The following is an 18,735-nucleotide window of genomic DNA, read 5'->3' on the forward strand; positions in this document are numbered from 1 at the left end:
ATCCCACAAAAGTAGCGCCATTGGAGCAGCACCCAGACTTTTTTCACAGCGTCTTCGCTCATGGCTAAACACAGAGGGGGTGAAGACGGCATCAAAGAGAAAGAAGCCTAGCCATCGCGCTCGACTTCCAAAGGTTCCCTCTGTTCCTTCAGAGGAGCCCTCCTTCTTTTCTTTCTTTTTTTCACAATCGAATTGGCCAGGCCAGGATTCCTCACATTCCTCACACTGAAAAGAGCGGAGTGAAATGTCTGCGTCAGGGTGGACACTCTGTTTTACAAATTGCAGCGGGCATTGTCTTTGCAGCACGTATGCAACTTATTCTTTTTAAGAAGTTGGTCTTTATCGATGCGCCCCTCCTTCTCCACCAGCAAAGCTTGCATCCCTGCCGCCGAGAACTGAGGTTCTGGGTAGATTGGGTTGACGTGCAGCAGGTTGCTCTCCTCTTGTTTGTTTTAGGGAGTAAAAACCTCAGCGGGGCGTCTTTTTCTACCTGTCTGATGGGGTTTGACGAGAGGGCCTGTTCTCCCAGTGTGTCCCTCAGGCTCCTGTTTAGAGCTCAGCCTGCTAAACACACACACACACACACACACTGCTTTTCTTTGGCCATCCCCACCACCGAAGGATAATGCCCTCAGCTTCTTTTGCTTTTTCCCTAGACATTGTCAGTTCATTAATGATTCCTTTTACACCATGTGTGTGTGTGTGTGTGGCCCCTATAAAGCCAACCTGACTCCTGCAGAGAGACCAGACAAGCTTAAATCAGGACTTAGACCCTGTATGTCACACAGCCAGCAGCCACCTCATAACAATCACTAAGTCAGCGCCCCCACCCCCCCCCCCCCCCCCCCCCACCTCAGCAGGGCCACCAGTCTGCCCAGCTCACAAACTACAATGATTCTCTAGATTTACATTCAAATCTTTAGCATTTTTACATGAGGCTTAAAGGATCATTCTCATTAGATTACACTCGGTCCTCTTTTCTTTATAGTTTACCTTTGTGAGTTTCTCTTACAATGACATTTTGAAAACCATCACAATTAAATAACCTAGTATTACTTTTATATAGTAGAAAATACTCCAATTCCTGCTCAGTTTGACTCTAAATGGTCATTATATTTACTAAATGATCATCATGCTGTCATGTTTACAATGTTTACTATGTGAATAAATCAAAAGAGAAGTATTCATATTTTCCCATAGACTTCTATACAATCTGACTTATTTTGTTCTCCTGAGCATTCGCCCTCTGCTGGCCAGTGCGGGAATGCAAAGTTTAAGACACTTCCACATTGACTTCACTCGGCAGAACTTTCAACATAACAATATCGTCACAAAATCAGACGTTTGATTTTGTGATGATATTGTTATGTTGAACGTTCTGCCAAGTGAAGTCAATGTGGAAGTGTCTTAAACTTTGCATTACATAGGGGGATCGACAGCTCTGTTGTCTCAATTGATAACAAACAAATACCAACAAAAGTGTCTCTTGAATTCAGATTTCATATACAAAGCATACCTTAAGAGGTCACAGGAACACAGGTTAATAGACGTTGTAGTTATTAGAAGGTTGAGGCTTTGGCACAAAGCTCACAAGATCCGGCACAGAGTAATGTAATTCAATTCTGATAAGAAACCAGTGTTATGTTACATTATTCAACTTTGTTATTAAGACAGTTTCATGCAAATTAGTTCATAATTAAGCGAGTTACAGTCGAGGAAGTCTGCATCTCTCAATACACTACACAAATGTTTGTTTACTGGCTGATCTTACTGCTAATTGTACAGCTGATCTTACCGCCAAATCTAGTGTTAGACAGCTAAGAAATACTTTAATAAGTAATGATAATTTGCATAATAATTACTAATAATCATGAACGGGGGGTTGAGAATTAGTATAAAGTAGCAAATGGAGCAGACACCATTCAGCAGCCTGCCAACTACTACTTAACTTCCTAATAACAACAAGAGGAATGCTCCTTCATGTCTTTGAAACCCATGAAAGGTGTGCACCATTACAACGGATCCAAATTGATTGAGTTGTTGTAATGTGCTGTTACGAGGTTGGAGCCATTTCACTTGTTTATGCTTCCAACATAATCTACATGCTGTATAACATCTCTACATTTTTCCCTCCGAGGTGGGATTAATGAGTTAAACAGCAACGCGGGCTGCCTCACAGCCTGTGTTGTTCTTGCAGAGTTCATCTCCTGCGCTTTGAGGATGTGACTCAGCCAATCCGCTGTGTTTTTAGAGGCTGCTTCAGCCCAGAGCCCGGGATTCCACAGTTCTGGACCCAGACGGGCCATGAGAGAAGATGGTCGGATCAGACACATCGCGCCGCATGCTCACTGACAGATACAGTTATTTTGACAGAGTACACGCTCATGCCTCCATCCTGTAATCACACGCGGCCTCATAAAAGCCAGCGACCTACCAATTTGGGAATCCCTGCTGTTTTTGCACTGTGATACAGCTCGTTTGCATGGTGCTATTACCGGCTTTAAGATCCCCGCGCAGATGTCGGGTCCATTTTATGGAAGCCCGGCTTTCATTTTTCTTTCACATTTGGGTGTCTGTAACTGTTTTTGACTGTTTTTTGTTTCAGAGCTGATTATAACTCTCTTGTTTGAAGGCTTTCCAAGGTTAGGGGGGGTTATGAATTCATGACCTCTTTTTAGTTGGAGTGGCCCGTGCTGTGATGGAGACATCATTATTTAGTTATGAATGAACCGGCTCGTATCCCTTTGGCTTGAATGGGTTTCTTTTTGTGTGGCATGCGCTAAGCTCCTTGGTTTTAGTGGTAAGAGGAAAATGAGGGGTCACTACCCCACACAGACGCAAACTCAGCCTCATCACAGATTCCCCATTGGCTCGGGCTTAGTTATGAGACCCTGGCAATGAGAAAGCTCTCACCCAATAAGGTGCCCTGTGGGGAAAGCCCTGGTCCAATAAGAAGGCCCCCCTGGGGTAACACTGGGGGATTACCAGCCTGAGCCTGCGGATTGAGCTCTAGGGCGAGGGAAGGGGGGCACGAGTCGCAGCGCGGGGGCTACTCGGTCGCCAAGGCCGGCGGCCTCCTTTAAATGGTTGCTATGGAGCAGGTATCAAAAGTGTGAGAGTCGCACACAGTCACGGTCATGGAGGGTATTAAGTGGCAACAAAGAGACAGTTATTCTGCAATAATCCGCCCTGCTGAGTGCAAGTTATTCTTCAATAATCAAGAGGCGAGGAGCAGGCGGGACAGAGCTGTGATCACAGAAGCATAGTGCTACACGGGGCTTGACTAGCACACACACACAGGTCACACCACATCAACATAGGCACACCAACTTTATTTATCACTTGTACATAGCCCCAGTCCCACACTCACTAACCCAGGCTTGGCCTTGTCGCTGTGGCTCCAAGTTAACACATTCTTGATGAGAATGTTGCAAAAAATCAAACAGGATAGCAATGATATTAATAACTACATTGCACCAGCCAAGGCCAATCTACTCCTCACCCATGCTTAAAATTTCTGCCCACTGTCATGGGAATCAGACCAGTAATTGTTTGGGTAATCCAGACAAACAGACAAACAGTTTTGTCTGTGCCTCTGTAACATAACCGTGGTGGCTCCAGCTGTCCGTCAACTTGAACAATAACGACATGTTATTATGACATTGTGGATATTTTAAGGATTTGACAGTTCAATGGTGAGATTATATGCATTTGCTTCAATTGAATTAACTGGATTAGACAACAACAAGGGTCTTCCAAAGCGAGTCCCACGTCACAGATTCCACTTGTGATCTTCAAGCAGAGCATCTTCAGGCAGGCAGCTCTGTTGGCTTGATCAGTACTCGCCGAGGAGGGTTTGCATTCGGGATGAGAGTCAAGGACGCGATGGCTAATTTGTTGTCCGGCTTTGGAAGCTAGTTTCTGCTGCGATTTATTTTACGTATCTTGCGGTCTTGTCTATGTGGACGATTGGATTGGTGAGTTGTCAGCACTGATGGCGGCGTGGTAAGGGTGCGATGTGGTGCACAACTACCAGTCGATTTATGGCTAGTAGGAGACCGCCCGGTGCCCACAGTAGGAGTGATGGGTTCTGTAGCTCGTCTTGATGGGAACGCAGGAGCTGGTAGATGGATGTACCCTCCGTGGTCAGGCGAGATACCAAGCCATAATTATATTTCCTTCATAGATCAGCATTAGTTTAATATATTGTAAAGAAGCTTAGTCAGGGTGTTGGATTTTAATTGAAACCAAATGTATTTTTAGTTCAGAGCCTGTAATTTAAAGTGAGTTTTTTATTTGTTGTCATTATTATCTACTCAAGATCTTCCTCATTTTTTGTGTTTGGGTTTGTTAGTAAATAGTTTAATGAAATCCTAAGTAAAAAGGTAGAAATGAGACAACTGGACTAACTATGTACCTTATGATTTGTGAGATGAGTTAAATAAATGTGTGTTCTATATCAAATGTAATACATTTTAAATGCGGCAGTAGTTTATTTGTATTATTTATTTCTCTGTCCATTTTTATAACAATATTGTCTCATATATTCTTTTATTCTTGATCTCATATGTTTTTTCCGGATGCATGGCAATGATCATATGCCACACTTCCAGATTTCACATGTTCACGTTGTCTTTGCCCCGCCCTCCTCCACCAGATCCGAGTGTGTCTGCAGCCTGGGCTTAGAGTTCCGTCGAGGGGCCGGTGTGCTGGACATGGTGTTCGAGTCTCCGTTCCAGCTCCTCACCTGCGGCTACGATACCTTCATCCGCCTGTGGGACCTGCGACTCAGCCCACGGTACTCCACCATGGTGGTCCCACGTAGGGTCTGTTTGTTAAATAGTGACACCTACAGTGTGTCAGCTGTACAGAGCTCTAGACCTTTACCACACCACGATCAACTTCAAATCTTCCATAAAGGACACTTATTATGGGAATTTGGGGTCTCAACACTGGATATTGGGGGGAATTTACGTCCTACCACAGCTATAAAGCCAAATTGTAACAATATATTTGATGAAAAACACAGTAAAGTGGGTCGAATGTCATTAATGTTTTAGATGGCATTGTCAGTGTGGTACGAAAGTGATGCAGCAGGTGGACTCTGCTGATGAGTCAGCCCTGAAAACAGTTGTGAAAGTAGCATTTGCAGAAGGTAAAAGGATTTCTAAAGTGAAAGCAGTTGAGCTCAGGGCTTTTCCTGCATAGAAGAATTTTTAGCAAAGTGGTTTTAGTCAGCGGCAAAGAAAACATCCCAAGTGCCAAAATCTAAGATGCACCAATCAATCAGCTACCGGTTGAAGTGTGACTGGATGGCACAGGCACACAGCAGAAGCCCCAGATGAGCTATAAAGAAACAACCTTCGACACAGGGTTTTAACAACTCTTAGCAGTTTCGCAAAATCTTTTAGTCAATGTTTTGTTGTTTTATTTACGGCAGTCCAACCTCCTTCCAATCTTTATTCAACGTACATTTGTTGGAATGCTGTTTAAGCAGGTATTCAATCCAACTTTCTATAATTACTACTACATTTTTCCTGCTCTGCATGAAAGACAAGAAAGTTGTTCTTATAGCTTTTAGAAATAAAGAAAATGAACAAAGCCGGTAATTGGCAGTTTGGCTAGTGCAGCTTTTTGGCCACGTTGGTGTCTCCTCGTCCTGCGCCAACCGAGGCCGCAGTGGGCTATGCACCTTTTACTTTCTATCTTTGCTTTGTAGTGCACCTTCATATATACTATATGTATTTGTACTACCACAGAGACTTCCCATTACTCATTGGGACTAATTGGTCAAATGTAAGGGCAGCCCCAGTACAAGTATTTCTGATTCAATAGATCAATAATTCTTTTTTGACCTTTGCTATATTATGGAATAATATAAAGTCTGCCTAATTATTTCCCTCTTGTTGTGATGGAACAGCTTCAGAAATAATCTGTGATATAAAACTCATTCCTTGACTACTGTTTTTATCTACAGCAGTGTGGGCACGGGGAGCCCATTTTCAGCCCCTTCCCCCGCGATAAAAATATTAATGCAGCAGCCCTCATTTCAGAATATGCCGGCAGGATGACTGCGGAAAGAAGGCAGCGTGTATTTTGGACAGCGGGGGTTCGAGGGGTTTCAGGCCGTGTTTGGAGGGGTCAGTCAAGTAGGACAAATCAGATCTGATTGGCATATTGCTCTGGGGACTTAGCGAGGGGCTGGGTCGGGGTGAAGTTTGGCAGAGGGGGGGCCCCCTCTTTAAATATCAATAATTCATGCACCCAAACCAAACCAGCCTAAAAAAAAGGCTCCCAGGGCCATCCAGGAGGTTCAGGTTGTCTGGAAGTTGGGGGCTCACCACCATAAAGAAATGCAGTGTGACAGATCAGTGATTCCCATGGTGATTAAGAGATCTAATGAACGATTGTTGTCCTCTCCTCTAAATGAACATGTCACATATGTTGCTATAGTAAAAATCACCATATGTGCCATTGTATATTGTTATAACTATGTATTCTGCTATGTTGTGACAGAGCACATTTACTTTCTATATACTAACCAGCCTGGGCTGTCTGTCTTTGGTTGATTCTCCAAATGTAAAACCTTAATCACATAGATAGAAACATCATATTTACATAAATAAACCAGTACTGTAAATATGTACTGACATTCTTAAAAACCAAAATGGATCAGAAGACGTTTAGCGTATAATTTGGGTGATACATATCAGATATAATGTCACGTTATTGATAATTAATGTTACATTTTCAGTAATAATAAGTAGAACACTGCTCAATGAGTATGAGAAGTAACTCAAGTGATTTGTATGTTGGAATAAGGTGCAATGGAATCCAGATATAGAGGAGAGATGTGTTCCAACATAGCTTAGTAAGGCCAGGGAAAAATTCTTTCATCAACTTTCAGCTCATTACTCTTTTTTGATATAGTTGGATTGAAAAGTGTGTGTTTCACCTTCAGGATGGAAGGACAACGGGTGACCTCCTGTGTGTTTGTGTGTGTGTGTTTGTGTCCAGACGTCTCTGCTTCCACATTGTCTGCTCCTGTGTCTCTCCATCACTTATTGATGAGGCTGCACTAATGGAGGATCAATGTCTATTGGCAGAAAATACTTTCCCTGTCTTGCATTGCCACCGCAATCCTGTTTCCCTGCTCAATCTGCCGCATGCAGCATGCACGCACACACATGCACTCTCACACGCACACACAGCTTGACCTCCTTGTTGACAACAGTGAAGAATGATTCCATACACAGCTTTGTCTGTAAAGCTCTACAATATTCAACCTTTGTTCTCTCAGCTTTTTACTTTTTACCCGACTACAAAGGGTTACCAATATCAAACCTGTTGACCTTATTTAAGTTCCTCCTCATTTTTCCAATACATTGAATTGTTTGAATTATACGTTTAACAATAAATGTACATTTTTTTGTCATGGGGCAAGGGATAATAACTAATGTTTAATCAGGTGCACCACTGTGGTCTTTACAGATTGGTGGATTGGCGCTCCCTTCACACCAGGCGGCTACAACAGCTGCTTGTGCTCTACAAATCCATTTTGGGAATGACCCCCCGCTACCTCTCAAATCTTCTGCACATTTCCGACAGCAATCGCCATTGCTTCATTCGGCTCATCATTCCAAAAGTCCGCCCTAACAGCCCTCATCCCTCTCAGCATATTCAAACATAAGCTGCAACGAGCCATAGTTGACTGCTGTACTTGCTAACCAGCCCTCACTTCTCTCTTCCATTTTTTACAAAGTACTTCCAGTAATCTGCCTTTTTTAATTCAACTAAACTTAACTAAATGAGAATAGGTTCTCAATGGATTTTACCTGGTTAAATAAAGGTCAAAATTTCCGTGGTAATTACGTCTAAAATGTTAAAATGCTTTACAACAGTTATGATATCCTGCTCCTTTCTATCACAAGGCGCCTCTTCTTCAAATTGTGTCAACACCCCCATCCATCCCATACAGGAAGTGCGTAATGGAGTGGGAGGAACCTCATGACAGTGCGCTCTACTGCATCCAGACGGATGGGAATCACATGATAGCCAGCGGCTCGTCGTACTACGGCGTGGTGCGACTCTGGGACAGACGGCAGAGCCAATGCCTGCAGGTATGTGGGCCACATTGCGTCCTCAGAATGGGAGTAGGCCACAGTACCATGCGTTTATAGACACATTAGAATGAAGTGAATGCCAGATGGTGAACAATAAAATAGCTCTATGATGATGTGATTTCAGTTCTTTCAGCTGAGCTCACGCCCAGTAAGCAGCCCGGTGTACTGCCTGCGGTTCAGTAGCTCTTACCTCCATGCAGCCCTGGCCACCTCTCTACACTCGCTGGACTTCAGTCAGAACCCTCTCCACATCAGATGATACACACACACAAACTGTTCAAATTCATGTGTTCAATAAAAATGTCTATTTTCACACTAAAAAGGACTGCTCATTCTGATCCGGTTTCACAATTTTGGTCTTGGAAGGATCTTTTTGTATGTCAAAGTAATATAATATTACAGAAAGTGTGTGAGTCCCAGTAAAACATTTCCCATAGCGCAACCAGATAACCTTTCATTGGTTAACGCCAGGCTGTAACCTTTGGTTCTGAAAAATAAAGCCAGTGGGTCTAATTGTCATCAACGATCCATCACCACTTCCACAGTTTTGTCCGCTTGTGACCAGCTGAGCACCCCCTATAGAATGTTAGGGGAAACACTGTACTTGAAGGCATAACACAGCATTGATGCCGCCCACCAGCTAGCCAAACAAGAAGTGGAACAAAACTTCGGCAGCCCTTCCATCTTCATTGGCTTTACAGTCTAAAACGTGCCCTGCACAGTCAATTCCAGCTGTGTGCTTTATTTGTGCGAGACCACTTTAGCTCACTCTAACAGGGACCATTACTACTGAACTGCATTATGCTGTTCCCTGATAAAAGACACGTGTTTCTTCTGGTACCTGTTTAGAAAGAAAAACAGATTTATATACTGAATGTTTACTTGATAACATTACTTTATTTTTTATTTATTACTACATTAATACAAGTGTGTAAGACACTAGTTTTTTCAATGTATTGTTGAATATAGTATAAAATGAACTAATTAACTTAATCACATGTTCCAGCACTAACATCTATCTATATATATATAAATATATATATATATGATATATATATATATATTAACTTAATCACATGTTCCAGCACTAACATCTATCTATCTATATATATATATATATATATAAAAATATGTATATATATATATATATATACATATATATATATATATATATTATGGAACATATATGGCAAAGAGGGCCTTACCTACCAACTGAATCAACAGGTTTAAAAAACTAAATACCACTGGCTATTGTGCTGATAAGTGGTAAAGTAAAACAAGTTTTACACTATAACATTAGCTCTATGTTGCTCTGCTAGCTCCAGTTGCAGTAATCTGTTTTTGCGAGAAAGTGAAAAATGTTCATAATCAAGGTGAATATGTATCCACAGGCCTTGTAGTAAAATGAAATGAGCAGGAAGTGAGCTGAACAGGACACTTCTCGAGGTGAGAAGCATGCTGGTGCCTGCTGGGGAAGATGGGCTAATCCGTTAGCTGGAGGCACTGTGAGCACAAATGCTCAACACACAAAAAAATTCAAGAGCGCTAACTGTCTGAAGAGCAAGTGAATGAGTCCCGGGAAGGAACACACAGCTCTTCCAGCCCCGACCCTTTGGAGTGGGGGCCTGGATCCAGCCCGAAGCTTTTTGAAAGGATTAAGGCACATTAGCCTCTTGACAACAAAACAAAACATATCATCACTGGAAGCATGCTGTTTGGGTTTACATACATTTGACCCCTGCACCTGAGATCACACACCGTAGGGGAATCAGAGCGTTGAACACACCCCTCACCCTCCACCAATCCCTCACCGTACAATATTAGGATCAATTTGACAGATCAAATCTACGTCATTGACATCTGGGATTATCAAACCACTCATACTAGACAGCTGGACTATGTGTGTGTGTGTGTCTGTGTGCGTGTGTGCATGCATGGTCAGTTGCGGGAGTTAATGGAAAGGAATGAAGACTCAAACTGCTCAAGACCGCAGAGTAGATTTATTTAAAAGCAGTTTACCTGTGATAACAGTGTCTCGCTGTAATCATAGCACAACAACATAACACTGACACAAGAGGGCTTACCCAAGTAGAAGCAAAAGACATAGGCAACCAAAAAGATAACAATTATTTATTTGTCTGACCCATCAGATTTGTAGCAAAAGGCATGTTCTCACATCTCAGAGAGTGAAATGGTATGACATGATAAAACTGGATTAAAGTCAAAGGTCAAAGCTGTGAGAATGAAATTTAAGCTGTGGAAACAAGACCCTGTTGTATGAATATAGCATTCTGATCGAAGCAGAACTGAACTGCAGCAGAACTCGCAGGGCAGTGCATGAGTTTATGCTGGTGTCCCGGGTTGGGTAGCCACTGTCCCTGCTGGCCATTAATGGCATATATTAGATCATGTTGTCCATTAGCTAATATGCCAGGGCCACATTAAAGGAGTGGCCAGGGTGCGTAAAGACATTGCACACCCATGCAGGAGATGTGACCCTTAGGGACTCCTGACACTTGAATTAATCATTGAAGGCGGGGATGGGACCCACCGCCACAACACGCTATACACGCTAGATTGTCTTGGTGAAAGGTTTTGTCATACATGATTAGTAGATCTGAAAAAATAACGGCTACTGGATACTGTCTGATAAAGCTTATGATAGCCGCAGTAATGGTGTGGCTCAAACCAGAAACAGTCACTCGTGGATTCAATTCAATTCATTTAATATTATTTTGTAGAGCCCAAAATCGCAAATTACAAATTTGCCTCAGAGGGCTTTACAGTCTGTACACATACGACATCCTCTGTCCCGAAACCCACACATCGACACAGGAAAAACTCCCCAAAAAATGAAAAAACCCTTCCATGGGGAAAAAAGGGAAGAAATCTTAGGGAGAACGTCAGAGATGGGATCCCACTGGGGGGATGGACAGACTACAATGGATGCCATGTGTACAGAATGAACAATGTATAATACATGCAATTCCTATGACAGAAATGATTCAAGTAATTGTGAGTAGTAAGCCAGGGGCACAGCAGGACCACTGCAGGGGCAAACACCATCAGATAGAACCACCATCCACAGAAGCATGTGGGGAGGGAGAGCACAAAGACACTAGGAGAGGGTAATGTTGGTTTATGATTACAGTATTATGATTATTATTTACAATAATAATGATGATGATGGCAGCAGCAGCAGATTCTTTGAGCAAAACAACGTCAGACAGCTTTTCGCAAATCTTTTTATTTCCTCTCACCCTAACACACACTTTTTTTCCATGCAGCCCGTCTAGGTGGTCCGTGTCCTCCCACCTCCCACCTGGTCCCACTACCGGTTGCATGAAGAGCATGATTAGATTGCTGTCAGGTGAGGTTCATTAAGCCACGTTTCCTGAACTACTCCCCACCCGATTACCTTACAGCTGAGCCCAACCACGCCCATCAGAGTGGCCCAGACCGTACTGAAGTCACTTAATGGGTCTTGTCATTTGGTACAGAAAAAGATGTTAAAAACAGTGGCCTGTGAGTTAACACGGCCATTGCAATGGTTCAGATCAGTTACCTCTCTAGATCTTTGAGACTTAACACTCCAATCAGCCTTCTTATAAATGTTGATTTTTTCTTAGTATGCTTTGTAATGGTTTTATGTTTCATCTGTTTTTTTCTGGATCAGACTCTAGCACAGTCCCCATCCAACCATCGATCGAACCATCCACTCATCCATCCATCCAACCAGTAAGATAAAACTACATTTACAATCCCGCAAACATTTGTAGTAACGCAAATATCAATTCTACCATCTTCTTTTCATGAAGACATTCTAAAAGAGTTAAATCAATATTTCGGTCTTCGCTGCTTTTGAAAACCCAATTTGCCTTTAAGTTCTAGACACACTAAATGGACAAACAATGTAAGTAATTCTCAGCTTCTCGAGTGTTCTCTCTGTAGTACATGTGTGGGTCTAGTGGAAAGATGAGCCCGGCATTGAGCGGTGGGTTTTCTTGTCTGCACATGTCTCTCCTCCTCTGTAGTGTCACTCAGGGTTTTGTAGCTTAGACCGCCGCCTTGCTCTCTCATCCCTGCTACCACTGTGTCGGGTGACATCATCCATTTGAGAAGGGGCTGCTACATCATGAGGCACAAAGCCGCTGTCGAGCGGCGGCCCCATAAAGAAACATGCCACACCGTTCAACCGCTCACTTCAAACAAGTCAGGTACAAAGCAGCTTCACCTGCTCCGCCTCGCTTTATTTTCTCTCTTTCCTGAAATATGGTCAAGGACACTATGCTGACCATTGGCCTCCCTTATGTTATTTCAGTGGTTGCCGTTCAATGTCTAATATCAATGTGAACAGAAACCTATAGATGTCCACAGACGAGATGGCCTAAGTGTCCAAATAATTCAACCGACTCATCCACCTGTTGGAGCTGCTGCTGCTACTGTTGGGTTGCTTGATTTGGGGAGGTGGGGGAACATTTTCGCTAACCTGAGATCTAAATGTAAGTAAGTAGCTCCTCTGGTTCATGTCCTAACGGTCCGATAAGAGAAGTTCAGGGCATAGATGCTGGACGTTATCAGTGTTATCAAAGCAGGTCGAGGTCAAAGCGGGACGGGGGCGGCTGCAGTGCCGCCTGTAACCGGTGTAACAGCAATAACAGAAGGTCATGGTCATGGTCCACACAACGTCTTGCTGGATTGCTAATCCAGCAAGACGTTGTGTGGACCATGATTGGACTGCAGAAGCCAAGTGAAGTTTCTGTCCCCCTAAAAGGCCTGATTGAATTGGTAGATAGCAAAATGGGGCACTGAATTGAATGAATTTAACAGACCAAAAATGAGACAAGAATTAGAAAGCTAGAAAGCCTCGTGGTCCCTCCGCTAAATGAAGGTCCTTCTGCAGAGCTGCTGCAAAATAAGTACTCAAGGTTGGTGGATTTTCATTATCACAGTCAGAATAATAAACACCTGGTGAGGGTTGGGTAAGGTCGTGCCTATGCCTTAAATATACATCTGTCCCTTATGCTGAGCTCAGCTAACCTGTAGTCAGTTTGTTCTTAACACACGGGCGATGAGTTTTACCTCCATCTTCCCATCACATTCAAGCGGTGTCCCGAATGTCTAATGAATGTTCTTTAGTCTGGCAAAGACTCTAATGCATTTGGAGGAGGGGGGCACTGTCTCTGGTCAGCACAAGGTTGTCACTTCACCCGAGCCGTCGGTGGGAACTTGGGTATCGACTCAGAGCGCCGATTCAGCTAGCCTAAACAAACACGGAGCGACCACTGCAGGCACACATGGAGATCCTGCAGCTTAATGCCTCATTCCCCTTCACACAATGGCTAACCTGTAATTTACCCCAGCACTTAACAGGACCGCACCGTAATACGAGGAAATGTGGAGAATCCACCTCTGTTTTCTTTGGCGAAGTTCACTGGAGCTGAATGGAGCGGACCGAGTCTCTTTTCACAGGATGCAAGGCTCGCTTCCTCCAGCTCGGAGGCCCTTATGGGCCGACTACAGGGTGCAAAGGTGGTGGTGTCAGAGCTGGAGGGAGAGGGGGGGCGGAAATCAGAGGCGAAGACTCTTTGCTCATGGTTTATTTGTGTGGTTTCTGGTCACGTTATTGGGCTCAACGTATTGGTTCAATGAGTCTTCCCTGAGATCTGAGGAGCGTCAGCTTGGCTTCAAGGTGGGGTGGGGTGGGGTGGGAAGGGGGGTGTTCTACTGGGCATTTATGTACCAAGAGGGCCATCTGGTGTTCAAGAGGTGGAGTTCAGATGTTGATCACGTTCCGAGGAGGGATCGACCTGAAAACAGTCTGTACCTTGAGAGGGTGTCACTATTTAGCTGTGGATTGAATATTTCAGCCCCTTAAAAATGTTCATAACATTCTGTGGAACCACTGACAAGGCAGCTGCTTGTGGAATTTATCTTCACATTTGAAATAACTGAAAACTTCTGTTAGACTTCTGTTGTGTGATTCCAAATGAACGGGTCACTATATATCACAAAAGCACAGGTTGACACATGAGATTGATTTTGTCGGACGAGACCCTTTTTATTCCTCAATGACGTGAAACAGCAAGTGAGCATTAATCCTCCGCTGACAACACTCTTTCCTCCTGTTTGATTAACATTTGAATAAAGCTACAAAGACAAGACAGGACAACTTTTTTGAACTGTAAGTGGATCAACCAATTATGTGCAAGGTCAAAGGGTGTCTCTCTTTATACTGTATATGGAACCATATACCCCACCCCCCTCCAAGCCCACAGCCTCCAGACACAGATTTCCCAGCCCCCTATACCAAACACTCTCAGCTCTTACCCCTCACCTGTCAGTCATTCCCGGGTCCCTGGTGCTCAGAGGACCACAGGCCTGTCGGACCTCCAGCAGTCCTTCAATGAAATATCCTCCCCCCGTTACTAACCCACCCGTCTCTCTCCTGCCTCACCCCCCCATCCCTCTCGGGCCCTGCCAAACAAAAATAAAGTCACATTGAAGGAAGATAGGCCGGGGCTCCTGCTTTGCAGATCAGTCAGTGGATACCTGATTGTCACTCACAGGGCCGGGCCCTTAATCCTATTGTCTCTCCGACAGGATTACTCTCTTGTGGTCCTTCTCTGCCTGTGGCTGCGTGCGGGATAAAGGCCAGATTAAGGGGATTAGCGCGTATCCTCCTGACTTGTCAAACTGGGATGTAAGGAGCCATTGACTTTCCTGGGAGACCCTGAATCAGCGGAGAGAGAGGTGCCTAAAAAAAGAGTTCTTGAAAGGCGGCGAACAAGCCCAAATTTCCCAAAAGGACAATGTGATTTGTTTGCTTTTGTCCCCTCGGACCGGGCTCAAAAAGTTCAAAGGAGAAGAAAGTGCCGGGCCAATAGAGGTGGAAGGAAAGAGGAAGAGAGGGGAGGGGAAGTTAACTCGGCCCGTTTCTCATCACAACAGATTCCTGACGGGCAGCTTGAGCTGCTTCAACACATTCATTTTCTTACTGGGAGATCAATAAAGGAATATCTTATCTTAGATGATTCATGGATATAAGAGAGTGCTTAAGGATAAGATTTTACTTGAGTAAAGCCTGAGTTTATAATAGGTCTAAAAGGAACAGTGCGTACCATTAAAAGGAATGATTTGCACACATTTAAACGATACTAATATTAATGTGGTGTCCTATATAGTTGCCTAAAATGTTTTACTGTTTTTGTTATCGTACCATAAGTAGACTACCAATTGAAAATTGTCAAATGACATTCTTCTCAATCTTAATCTACACCAAAATATAAGGTCCTCAAAGTACCAGAAGGTTTGTTGCAGGATCAGATTTTTTCTCATGCAACTTTGTTTGCATGTGATCTGATAAACAAATAAATACAGACCTGCCAACTTTTCACCGGCCAAGCCATGAGTGAGATTTTTCAGGGGTGACCAAAGTTTTGCCGTGCACGCAGTCGGTGGCTCAAATATCAGGGAATTGGAATTAATTTGGCATTGTACCCATGTTGTGCCTTGCAATCCGGTGGTTTGTGGGGCCCAAAGTCGTTGATAGGGGCGGCCTGCTGGACATGGACAACATTGGTTATATTCTATGAAGCAAAGACATAGCTGAAAGTCCACCCCCAGGGAATTTGTTTACGTTATTTCCTGCATTCTAGTGTAGGGTGAGCAGACGTCCTCTTTTCCCTGTTATGATCCGGGTCCAAGACCACAACAAATACAAGAAACCACGCTACAGGGATTATCAGGCAACAATTTTTATTCTCCAAATTAACCGATTAGACAAACGAAACAGCCATTGCGCTGGGGAACAGGAGAAAGCCAGAAGTCGCGCCCAAACACTCAGAAAGGGGCAGGTTTTAATGCACTCAAGACAGTGGCCAGCTGCGTCTGATCTGCCTGATGGCCTCAGCTCCACTCCACCAGGAAGTTCACCCTGTAACACACACACAGACAGAGACACATCCACAAATACCCTGGCAGTGGCCCTGGGGCCGTCACAGTGTCCTCTTTTTGAGACCTAAAAAATGCGTCCGGCAGGGATTCCAAAAACGTCCAGGATTTTGTTTCGTCAGATATTTGTTTTTCTCTGGGTCTTTCACAAACTAGTTATTACGCCCTTACAACTTTTGGAAATGGTGTCTTCCTTACGTTCCACCTTCTTGCACGAGCTCTGACTGTAGAGAGAACAGTCATTGGTCAACCGATCTCAATGTTGCCAGATACACGATAATTATCCTCCAAATACGACCATTTTGAGCCTTTGGTACGATACGTCACCATTTCCAATCTGGCAACCGGCAGCAAAGGTTACACAGGCTAGGAAGCACTGTGTAGCCTGTGGATTACAGTTTTTTTCGATTGCTAAACAACAGTGGGCACGACTGGAGTCACATGTGCAAAACTCTAACTACAGTCTGCACAGCAGCAGTTCATGTGGACCAAACTCTCGTTCGTTTTTCATTGCTTGACCACAGTTTTAAAAACTCTACACACTTATCCCATGACTTATCCACAACCTGCACAACACTGTGGATGTACAGCACTTTGTTCAAATGCTAAAACACTGCTCTCAAAACTGTGAACCACACATTCAAAACGGAATGTGCCTTTCAAACACTGCTGATTGCAATTTCAGCTAAAAGGCTGAGCAGGTGTCTTGTTTTAGACTTGTTCGTGAACACACACACATACACACATGTATAATACATACATACATATATGCAGTGGAGCAAAAAAGTATTTAGTCAGCCACCAATTGTGCAAGTTCTCCCACTTAAAAAGATTGGAGCGGCTTGTAATTTTCATCATAGGTACACGTCAACTATGAGAGACAAAATGAGAAAGAAAATCCAGAGAATCACATTGTAGGATTTTTAATGGATTTATTGGTAAATTATGGTGGAAAATAAGTATTTGGTCACCTACAAACAAGCAAAATGCCTGGCTCTCACAGACCTGTAACTTCTTATTTAAGAGGCCCCTCTGTCCTCCACTCGTACCTGTATTAATGGCACCAGTTTGAACTTGTTATCAGTATAAAAGACCCCTGTCCACAACCTCAAACAGTCACAGTCCAAACTCCACTATGGCCAAGACCAAAGAGCTGTCAAAGGACACCAGAAACAAAATTGCAGACCTGCACCAGGCTGGGAAGACTGAATCTGCAATAGGTCAACAGCTTGGTGTGAAGAAATCAACTGGGAGCAATTATAAGAACATGGAAGACATACAAGACCACTGATAATCTCCCTCGAGACGGGTCTCCACGCAAGATCTCACCCCGTGGGGTCAAAATGATCACAAGAACGGTGGCAAAAATCCCAGAACCACACGGGGGGACCTAGTGAATGACCTGCTGAGAACTGGGACCAAAGTAACAAAGGCTACCATCAGTAACACACTACGCCGCCAGGGACTCAAATCCTGCAGTGCCAGACGTGTCCCCCTGCTCAAGCCAGTACATGTCCAGGCCCGTCTGAGGTTTGCTAGAGAGCATTTGGATGATCCAGAAGAGGATTGGGCGAATGTCATATGGTCAGATGAAACCAAAATAGAACTTTTTGGTACAAACTCATCGTGTTTGGAGGAGAAAGAATGCTGAGTTGCGCCCGAAGAACACCATACCTACTGTGAAGTATGGGGTGGAAACATCATGCTTTGGGGCTGTTTTTTTGCAAAGGGACCAGGACGACTGATCCGTGTAAAGGAAAGCATGAATGGAGCCATGTATCGTGAGATTTTGGGTGAAAACCTCCTTCCATCAGCAAGGGCATTGAAGATGAAACGTGGCTGGGTTTTTCAGCATGACAATGACCCCAAACACACCGCCCGGGCAACGAAGGAGTGGCTCCGTAAGAACAATTTCAAGGTCCTGGAGTGGCCTAGCCAGTCACCAGATCTAAACCCCATAGAAAATCCTTGGAGGGAGTTGAATATTTGTGTTGCCCATTGACAGCCCCAAAACATCACTGCTCTAGAGGAGATCTGCATGGAGGAATGGGCCAAAATACCAGCAAGTGTGTGACAACCTTGTGAAGAACAGGAAACGTTTGACCTCTGTCATTGCCAACAAAGGGTATACAACAAAGTATTAAGATGTACTTTTGTTATAGACCAAATACTTATTTTCCACCATAATTTACCAATAAATTCATTAAAAATCCTATAATATGATTTTCTGGATCTTTTTTCTCATTTTGTCTCTCATAGTTGACGTGTAAGTATGATGAAAATTACAGGCCGCTCCAATCTTTTTAAGTGGGAGAACTTGCACAATTGGTGGCTGACTAAATACTTTTTTGCCCCACTGTATATACGTAAATACATAGATATATACGTACATATATACACACACATACATATATACATACATATATACACACATATATATATTGCTCTTTTCTTTGAAGAAAATATTACTTTGTATGACGTCACTGAAATGGTTCAAACTGTAAAGATGAACAGTTAGTATTTTGTGTATTGGTGTTTGATGCTGGTGTTTTTACTCTGTGTGTTCTGAGTGACAGTGTGTGTTCTCTCAGTGAGGCTTGTGTTACGGGTCCCAGCACACTTGTTTGCTCAGTGCACAGTGTTTGCTGCACTGAGCCTG

The 18,735-nt window shown here is 43.6% G+C and overlaps 1 protein-coding gene across 5 annotated transcripts in view; it reads left to right on the plus strand.

Moving 5' to 3' along the window:
- The window catches only part of fbxw4 (F-box and WD repeat domain containing 4), a 39,513-nt gene extending 27,587 nt beyond the window's left edge, over positions 1-11,926 (plus strand). For 2 of the 5 annotated variants that reach the window (XM_040178211.2, XM_040178210.2), the window contains exons 7-9: positions 4,658-4,798; positions 7,979-8,120; positions 8,248-8,445. In XM_040178211.2, coding sequence (XP_040034145.1) covers positions 4,658-4,798; positions 7,979-8,120; positions 8,248-8,382 — 418 coding nt within the window. In that variant the 3' untranslated portion in view covers positions 8,383-8,445. Of the gene's footprint in view, positions 1-4,657; positions 4,799-7,491; positions 8,121-8,247; positions 8,446-11,410; positions 11,494-11,799 lie in introns of those variants that run through there. The other 3 variants (XR_005712397.2, XR_013467989.1, XM_040178212.2) reach the window with 3 other exon arrangements.
- The last annotated feature ends 6,809 nt before the right edge of the window (positions 11,927-18,735 follow it).

The sequence above is a fragment of the Gasterosteus aculeatus genome, chromosome 6 (genome assembly GCF_964276395.1).
Source record: "Gasterosteus aculeatus chromosome 6, fGasAcu3.hap1.1, whole genome shotgun sequence".
Classification (NCBI taxonomy): Eukaryota; Metazoa; Chordata; class Actinopteri; order Perciformes; family Gasterosteidae; genus Gasterosteus; species Gasterosteus aculeatus.